Genomic DNA, 10,062 nt, shown 5'->3' with positions numbered 1-10,062 from the left:
AATAAGTGAATCTTTTCTTAACAATGATTTAGACAATGCGAACTATCATTTGGAACATATTACCAAAGGAAACTGGGTAGCCTTGCTTGCATTAAATATTATTTTAATGATTTAATGGTTTAGTGATTTTGAATGACATTTACATTTACTCATGTACTTGACTAATTTACTTGTCTTGAACTAATTATTCAATAGATTTGCTAAGAGGGCAAGCCTGAGTCACCTCTCTGAATTTTTGACGCGGGTAACTTCGTGTAGGTTATCACCACATTCCGCCGAACAACCCTCTAATCAACAGCAGCTGTTAAATAATTATTGGGTTCACACTAGGCACTAAGTCTGTCTTAGCCTAAGTCAAGCCAAGTCACCCTCAGTTCTCTTAAGCGTTCAGACATATCTAGAAGTCAAATTCTTTCCGTGCAAAGCTGTCATCATTGGCCCTTTTTATACTAGAGACGCATAATCCGTCCAGACGAATCATGCGTCTCTTATTTTATCCGCCTGGTGTAAAGACGGGACGAACTATATGAGACGCATAATTCGTCTTGGACGAACTTGGGAAACATTTTTTCTGCGTCTGTTAAATTCGTCTAGTATAAAGACGGGCTCTAGACGCATAATGCGTCTGAACGAACTTTCCAGTTTAGTGCGTCTTCGAAGACGCACTAAAATAGATTCTTCGTCTGGACGCATAATGCGTCTTGTCGCCGTCTTTATACTAGACGAATTTAACAGACGCAGAAAAAATGTTTGCCCAAGTTCGTCCCAGACGAATTATGCGTCTCTAGTATAAAAACGGCCATTAACGGTAAAAATAACAGATAAGGTAACTAACATCATAAATGTGGTGAGGCAGTCACGATCCATTTTAGCGAAGAAGTTGAGATCAAAATGAGACAGAAGCCGTAAAATCGCTGTAATTGCGACTGTTGTCTGTTTATTAAATTTACAAAGGTTGATCAGCCAAATAACCTTACAAAATCTTATATTCCTTCGTGAAAGAATGATGGAAGATTTTGTCCAAGAGAGTGAAAGCCTGCTTTTTCTGACCGCCCTACTTTTGAGCGTTCACCGAAGACGAGGTAATTTTCGGCACATAAGAAGACGAGCGTGGGCCTGGCCAAGACCACAGAACTGGTTTGAAGTAATGCTAGCATCACCTCTGCTGAATGTTCTTTGGAAACCAAACTTTCGATTATAACGTGAAACGTTTGACGAGCTTTGCCAAATTCTATCTGATAAAACCCACGATTTTGAGTCATGTTTGAAACAGACTTAAAAACTGCTTAGGTCGTTTGAGTTTGCCGACACTAAGACAGAAATAACGCTTCTGTGACTTAGTGGTTCACACCTGTCATTTTCACTAAGTCGACTTGAGAAATTACTAAGTCAGACTTAGTGGTCTAGTGTGAAACCAACAAATATTTATTGAATAATTAATTCGTGACAAGTAAATTCGACAAGTAAATGTCCAGCCAGACTCTTATGACCAGCGGTTTCTTTATGCTACATGCCCCACACCTCCCCTCCCCTGTGCTCATAATAGGAAGAACAATCGATCATGGCAGAAGAAAAAGATCTCGAAGTTGATCTCGAAAAGTTAACCGATGCATTTAGAGCACTTCGAGAGAAAGCCAAAGAATTAGGAATCAAAGATTCTCATCTTGTAAAAATATCATCCGTAAAGAGTCTCCAGAAAAAACGGGTGACCTTCTTTGTTTTGACGACTGCTATATTCGGGCTGCTGGGAATTTTTGGCGGAGTTGCTTTTCTACTTCATCGACATGAATTCACTCATCATTCATTGTTCAAGTTTTCTCAATATCTCATTGATTTTAGCATGGACAAAGATATCTGCCTCCTTCCGTATCCAGAGATTATTTTGGACATGTTTCGGCCACCCGTAAATTGCAGCGTTTGTAAAGAAGTTCACAAGGTCGACAGAGTTTCTGCTTTGAGTAAGGAAGAGTTTTTACGGAAGTATGCTTACACAGCTCGCCCTGTTGTGATTACAGACGGTACGAAAGATTGGACAGCTCCAGAGTATTTCAGCTTCAAGTATTTTAAGTCGATTTATTCCCCAGATAGCCCTGTAATGAGTTCTGAAGACAGCAATTGTCAGTTCTTTCCCTACCAGTCGGGCTACACCGCGCTGGAAGAAGTTTTCAACATGTCTGAAAAAGATGCAAATATGGAAGGGAAACCCTGGTATATTGGCTGGTAAGAAATTCTTTTATTAATTTGTCAGTGTTATGATGCATTTTCTACCTCGTGAATCACCTTCCTTTTTTTTTGTTTTAAAGACTTAAGCTTAAAATTATTTTGCGTGTATGTTACATAGTTTGTTTAACTCGATAATTTAACATGTTCATTTTCAGTTGTTTGTGTAAAATTTGTACCACGCTGGGTATCGACTATAACCGTTGTTTTAAACAAAACGTTTTATCATACGGCAAACTTATTATTAAATTTATTGTCTACAGTGGCCTGCGAACATTTTCAATTAATTATTTAATTTGTACCACAGTATGTCGACTATTTTTTCTTTCACGTGTTAGCGTCACCCGATGTAGAAAACATCTGTTACCGAGTCGCCTTTATCATGCCTTATCGGGAAAAGTTTAATCGATAGACTTTAAATTTCAATTTAGTTGTCCAATTTCTAATTAATTTTCCTTTTTGTAAATTTTTGTTCACGTGTATGGGTAAAAATATAGGAGATAATCCGATGCTTGCATGTATATCCAGGTACAGATAAGATAAATGTTATTTTTGTTACAACTGTAATAGATCTATGGAGCTATTTGAGGAGGCCCTTGGATCCATGGATATGCTTGGGCTATCTATAGATATTTGAAGAGGCCCTTATTGTAGAATATCTGTTCTCAGATATGAAACATGATAAATATTTTGACTTTTTTTGTATGTTGGTCTGAAACTAGTGATATAGTTTACAAGTACATAAAAAATGGAAGCAGAACAAAATTAAAGCTTTTTGCATAATTGAATGCAATTGCAGAGCTAGCCCCAGTTGTTTTCAAAGGGTGGACAGTGCTATCCACTGGATAAATCACTATCCAGGGGTTAAGTGCTATCAAATCAATTGCTTATCCAATGGATAGTGCTATCCCATCCTTTGAACAACTGGGACCTGCACTTTTTCAGGTAGAAAGTGCTGTCTTAACAGATTGCTGTCAGTGGGGGCCTTAATATTGTGATATGGTTCAGTGCTGAACTAAACTTTGTCAGTTAAGTAATTTACAAGAGATTTTTTCTCAATTTTGTTTTTCATATCGTTCAAGCCCTTTGTGAAGTTTCTTAATAATTGGGTGAAAGTGGTGGCTACAGTGTGAAAAAGTATAAAAGATAGAAAAATTTAACAACAGTGGTTAATAATAATGATATTGCTTTATTGTCATAAAATAATATATTTCTTTAGTGCAAGATCAATCTGCAATTTAAGAGGAGATTACCAAAATTTTACTTTTAATTTATCTCATTTTGGTCCAAAGGAGCAACTGTGACTCATCTGCAGCCAATGAACTTCGTAAACATTATAACATGCCCTACTTTCTGCCTGAGACATCAGAATCAAGCAAAACTGATTGGGTGTTTATGGGATGCCCTGGATATGGCGCACATCTACATGTACGTATTTGCTCTTTGTATAAATACCAATAGTTACAAGTATGTTTGCTAGTTACAACATCATTCATGAAATATTCAATTCAATTGTTATGTCAGCTTTTAAGAATTGTTGTACTTCCATTCTCTCATACAGTCAAATTCGGTATCATTGTAACCCTTGTCTGAAGAATAGTAAAAGCTCTGAAATTTCTAGATAAGGGCCAAGTCGCACTAGAGGGCAATTTCGGATTTGTTCAGGACAAATCTGACTTGAAATCGGCCAGTGACAAAAAAATTGTCCGGAAAGCTACAGTCGCACTTGAGAACAAAATATGTGAACAAAACATCACACCATGCTGTGAGCGTCGCGCAATTTCCTGTGAAACTGCCTTTACTCGCGGTTTCCATCCACAAACCGCGACACGAGGGATCTCAAAATGTTCTCAGCTGACGAAGATGTACGGCGCAAAGAAGTTTGGGATGATCGGGCATTGAGCCGTCTTCGCTGAACTGAAAGGATTCTTGCAACGAGTCAGAACGCGTGGTAGAAGGAGATGGGCTGGGAGTTCCTCCATTGTTGAATATGTAAGGCCTAGGCATCGGATAGATCCATCCTTGGTGGATATTGGGAAAATTCTTGCCACATTTCATACGGAAAATATTGGTCGCCCGCGCCTGGATTCATGTTGTTGCGAAATGAGGACGTTTTCAATTTTACCGCGAAGTCTATAGCCTGCGAGCAGGCTCTCTCTCTTCGGTGGGCCTGCTCGCAGGCTACGAAGTCTATCGCATAGAGACTCTGCTACACATCACCTGTCAAATCATTTCCGAATCAAGACACCCTCACTATTGTTTTTCAAGATTTGTTTCAGTTCGGCCTGCTCCAGAGGTAGTTGACGGCATCTTTGAAGTTTGTCCGTCTGCGACCAAATTTTGTCCTTCGGTGGACAAACCGGTCGCACTTGGTTTTTCATTGTGATGACAGATTTTTGACATAAGTAAACAGTTTTGTCCTCTAGTACGACTTGGCCCTAATTCAGCATTTTTTTGTCTTGACCTACTGAACAGAGTATCACATTTTCTTTAGTTAACAAGTATCCTTGCTACTCAGTGTCTACATTGTAATAATTATGCTACTGCTGTAGCTGAAAATGTCTACATATTTATCAGGAAAGAACCTTCTTTTTTGGGTAGCACTCGTTGATTACAGTCATTAGCAAGTGATTTTAGCTTAGGTGATCAGTGACATTACCCGTTGAGTTTGGAATTGACAATTTTATGGAGGGTCAGGATGGGGGGGGTGGAATCTCAGCTATCAACTAAATGTTTGCCCATTTCTCAGCTGTCAGCTAAAGTTTTGGCCATTTCTCAGGTAACAGTTAAAATGTTGGCCGAATCTCAGCTATCAGTTAACCCCATCCATGCCCTTGTGGCGGTACAGATCCTATTAGGCCTTCATGGTATAAATCTTTATGTCCAAAGGCAAGCTACATGTATAATCTTCCTTAAAGGGTTTGGAACACTTCAATGATTTTCTGGTGTACACTGATTCTTGAACATCACTGTGCCTTCTCTCATCCACTCCCCACAGACAATATGATTTAATCAGGTGCAACTCACTGCCCTGTACATTCAATTTACCGAGTGGAGAGGGGGGTTGTTAACAAAGGTAATGGCAGATCTGTTAGAACCTTGATAAAACCAAATGAAACAATCACTTTATCTAAGTTTCAAGTTATATAAGCCAGGTGGCTACTAATTGGAAAGACAAGAAAATGGCCAAAGAGAACTTGTCAAATCATATCAAGATCAAACTACCAGCATGTTTTATTTTTATAAAAGAGGGGAAATAGGAGTATCTATTGAAAATCTTTTGAAGCTGAGTGGAGAATTAACTTAAAAAGAAAATGTGTTTGAACCATGCATGGTGAAGAGGTGAGGAATTGAGACCAGGCCATATTGATGGAAGGCTATTGTGGTCACCAACCTGCCAGCCCTGCTCAGCTCCCCATTATGAAAAAATGATGAAGCGGTACTTGTAATATAGATAGCAGAAGGGTCAAGTTCGACTTGAACCACACTTTTGTCCAGAAATAATAGCTGTGTCTAAAACATTCTTAACCATGTAATTATAAGAATGTAAGCTTGATTCTCTTGCTGCTTGTTCAACAGATTGATGCTGTAGGGAATCCTTCATGGCAGGCCCAAATCAAAGGAACAAAAATGGACACTGGAGCCCCCTCCAGAATGTTCGCATATCTGTGATCCAAAACTTGAAGTGATTGTAAATACAGGGGAAATAAGTAAGTGTGATTCATAAATTCTTTACTGTGATGTCCATAATAATATTATTTCTAGCAATATTGTTTAAGAAAGGATTTTCTTTATTTTATGCAATTTTTTTTCCTCAAATTATATAGCGCTTAATAGACAACATCGATATTTAAGGCCATCAGGCTTCAGAAGATTCATGAAAGCCAGGCCAGTAAACTAGATTCAGGTAATTAAAGGCTGCATTCTGCTAGTACAGTGGAGACTCTAATCATCGCATTCTTGCAAAATGCTGCAAAGAACATGATTAATTTTACTCCTGATTAATAAAAAATATTATATTTTAAATTTATTTTTTTCCAAGTTCCCAATGGGTCCCATTTTAAAAAACATTTCATTTCATATGTGTATTCTCACATTCACATCACTTGGGTGGTTGGTTGGCCGCATCTCAGATATGCGTAAAGGTGACTGTGCGACACAGTTATGAGCTATGCTGTCAGTCGTTATTTGACTCTGTAGCTGCATGCTGCAGCTTGAATTAAACACCTGGCACATTTCACCCTTGCTCACCATAGAGTCCTCCAGTAGCTCAGTGGTTGGAACATCCAAATACAATGTGGATCACAGAGGGTCGTTGGTTCAAATCCCATCTGGGGCTCGGATTTTTCTGAGTTCCCAATGGGTGCCATTAACATTTAATTTCATATAAATTTTATTATTATTATTATTATTATTATTATTATTATTATTATATTATTATTGTGGTTGATTTATACAATTTCTCAGACACACAGGTATCAATGGTCTGGTCTACAAAAAAATTGGTTGGGAGCAGTCAACAACAAGTTAACAAAGGTCCCAAACCTGACGTCCCCTCCTGCATCCTACAATGTAGGCGGACATACATGGCGTCTTGCCTTAAGATTCTTACTGTTCCAGGAGTGCCATTTTCTGCATTACATTAATCGGTGGCCTCCACCCAAATATTCTTAACATATTTTTCAAAGCTATCTTTTATCAAGGCTCCAATCATCACTGGAATCACCTCTACTATCTTTATGTGCGACAACTTTCCAACCTCTTTTCTTTCAGTAGTTCATATTTTTCCACCACTTTCTCCTTCTTGTTCATTGTATAGATTATAATGTCCAATCTTTTTGCTTCAACTGTGTTGTTGTTGCTGTTATTATTATTATTTTATTATTATTATTATTGTTGTTGTTGTTGTTGTTGTTGTTGTTGTTGTTACTCAATTAGAGGACTCTTACTTAGCTCTTATTAAACCGAGCAGAGTTCTGTATGGGAGAATGTTGACCGAGGTCGTGAGTACAGACCGAACGCAGTGAGGTCTTGCACATGACCGAGGTCAATACTCCAATTTTTTGCATTTTAGTTTGCATCTTTTCATCGCAAACATTACCGGTCTAGATGCCGGTCTAGATGGGAAAATCTACACCGCGGTCAATATTGATTTCAGCCAATCAAATTCGTGAACTTGGTAGTTCCCATCCTTGTGAACAGCCATATATAAGTAATGTGCAATAATAAACTGTTTTCAGAAAATTCTCTATTTGCGAGTAGTTGTTCTCGACACAAAAACCAAGTGGTTTCCACCAACACAGGACATTAATTGGCAAGGAGAAATGAGTATCACAATAGGATCAGAAGATGATTAGTGTCTGCTTACCCACACTTACTGCACCAGTTTCCTAAGCATGCACTTAGCCTCCCTTTCTGAGCAAATGGCTTACTGATCTGTAGGGACTTGGAGTTGATAGTTGCTGACTGTTGATTCCTGGCCATAGTGTGGATAGCGCTTGTTTACTGGCTGTTTTGATTAAATATCCAGTGAATAGAGGTATCCATCCACCTTTTGAACGATCAAGTAGTGATGACTGTTTTCTGCCAGGAAAAATTTCTGTGGAGGAGGGGTATCTTTATAAGGGCATTTCCACAATCCATGGAGCAAAGCCATGCGACAGTCAACTAAAGGAAAACTAGATGGTGACTTGTTATGTCATCAAGTTTGTAAATTAGAAACCATAAAGCCCGCCAATAAACCTCTCTCAGCCTGAGGTTTTTGTTTCGTCGCGATTTTAATTAGTTTTGCCCAGTTTTAACTTTGAATAAAGCACCTTCTTTCGTAAATGAAGTTTCAACTGTGCTCACGGCCGATTAACACTATCAGCCAAGGCATCAAGGCTACTTTTGAGGTCCTGCTTAATTATGTGGGTTTAGCAAATATTACTAGTGGGTTGAGTTTATATTGTAACAAGCTCCATATCACCCAATATCCATTAAATATCGGAGGAATTATGCATCAATTATGATTAACGCACGATTGGTGAGGCGATGATAATATAATTATGATAACGATATCCAGTTGGATTTCATTCAAATTAATCTTAGAAAGATATGTTAACAAACCAAAACATAAAAAAAATAAATAGGAGACAAATGAGGGACTATCCCTAAAATCACCTAATAATCTTATTATTGGTTATCACCTTGAGGTGATGCCTTCTTGATGTAACTTTAACAGGTGCCGAGCTTGGGCTGTTGGTCGATGCCCCGCTCGTTTCAAGATACGTGTACATCAGAGATTAAAAGTATAAAAACAAACGTTTTTTGCACAAAAATTACCGCTCCTTTGAGGACAGTTCCTCTAATCTGAGTGAATTACTCGTTTGCTCGCGTATGCTTAACCGTCGCGATATAGCAATATAAATATCCATATTTTTTTATTAAAACGGCTTACAAGACAACATAGTGACTCTCTTTAAATAAAACTGCTGAGAAAAATTAACAGTACCTGAAGGTTACTTACCTCAGCATTCATCTTGTCACCAGTGAGTGCAGAAAAAACAATGTTTTCAGAAACGTTATCACATAGGATTTAGAGATTTTGGTGTATATATTTTTGGAACAATGTAAGAAGTCCTGGAAAAAGATATTTTACGAACTCAAAGCAAACATGAGTTGTCACTCTCTTTTAGTTTTGGAGTAGTCACTCATCCAATAGATCTCAGAAGAATTTTACCGAAGCAAAAAAGTGCCTATTTAAATAAACATAGTAATTTGGGATGTATTGATGAATTGTTTCGTTTGCCTGATGTAGTGTGTGTTTTATTTCGACAATTTTTCAAAGAATGGCGCACGAGTCACTATTTTATTCCAGCGGAGATGTGTAATCAGCTTGGAGGACCTATGGTTATTTTTGTTACCGGATTACGTAACATGGAAAAATGTTTGACTATTATTCTTTCTCAGTAGTTAAACAATACACAAGAAGAATTTTCCCCCATTATGATTAGCTAAGAAAGAGCAGTGAAAAAAAAAAAAGAGGTGACAAAGCAAGCATTCTGGTTCTGTTTTTAGATCAAAAATCGCACTTTAGCAGTAACGAAAGGAAGAGGACATGGGTTCGAATCCCGTACAAGCCTGAATTTTTCAGATTTTCCTTTCGTTACGGCTGAAGTAGCGTTCCATAACTGCGAACTTGTATTTGAAAAAGGTCGCTTGTGCTGATTCATTCCATCTCTTTATTATATTTAATCCATTCCATATTCATTGCACTCAAATCTAATGGTTTGCGGCGCTTATACGCAAACTAGGTAATCAGGAGTTCAATTTGCCTTCTTTTTTGTCATTGCACGCTATCAGTTTTGGTCTAGTGTTTCACAATCTCTTTCCCAGAGCCTCCGTTACCATTGTCCAGAGAAAGGGTGCGGAATGTTTCTGGAAGAACCCTACATTAGGTACAGACAGGCATATGAACTGACAGCCTATGTCCGGCGAGCCAATGCAAATGCTGAAAATCTTAATATCCGTCTTCAGTTTTTAAGAACATACATTATTCAGTTCTGACTCACCATTCCACTACCACATGTGCCTCTATATAACTATCGCCGTTGATGCGTTCCTTGTAGGTTTGTTTTGGTTTTCATTTCAACACTTTATTAAAAACGTTTTTGTTTTCTATAAGAAATTTGGTTGAGCAACAAAATTTGCGGAGGCACCTTAAGAACTTCAGCATCGTTGCAGCTGCAGAGAGGACCGGTACATTCCCGCTTCGCGACATGTGAATCTATAGGCCACTTGCACTAAGAGGTCACTTGAACCAATGCTTTCCCTTAAACAGTGAGCTGTAATCTTGCTGTT

At 38.2% G+C, this 10,062-nt stretch overlaps 1 protein-coding gene across 1 annotated transcript; it reads left to right on the top strand.

The window, feature by feature from the left end:
* Positions 1 to 1,550: 1,550 nt before the first annotated feature.
* Positions 1,551 to 5,892, top strand: LOC137968100 (uncharacterized). The gene is made up of 3 exons (XM_068814728.1): positions 1,551 to 2,220; positions 3,513 to 3,648; positions 5,800 to 5,892. Exons 1-3 carry the CDS (start codon positions 1,562 to 1,564, stop codon positions 5,890 to 5,892), a joined length of 888 nt encoding a protein of 295 aa, XP_068670829.1. The 5' UTR covers positions 1,551 to 1,561.
* Positions 5,893 to 10,062: the final 4,170 nt, after the last annotated feature.

This window comes from Montipora foliosa, chromosome 1 (assembly GCF_036669935.1).
Source record: "Montipora foliosa isolate CH-2021 chromosome 1, ASM3666993v2, whole genome shotgun sequence".
Classification (NCBI taxonomy): domain Eukaryota; kingdom Metazoa; phylum Cnidaria; class Anthozoa; order Scleractinia; family Acroporidae; genus Montipora; species Montipora foliosa.
The sequence above is the reverse complement of the archived record's forward strand: the minus strand, read 5'-3'. Positions and strand labels throughout refer to the sequence as shown.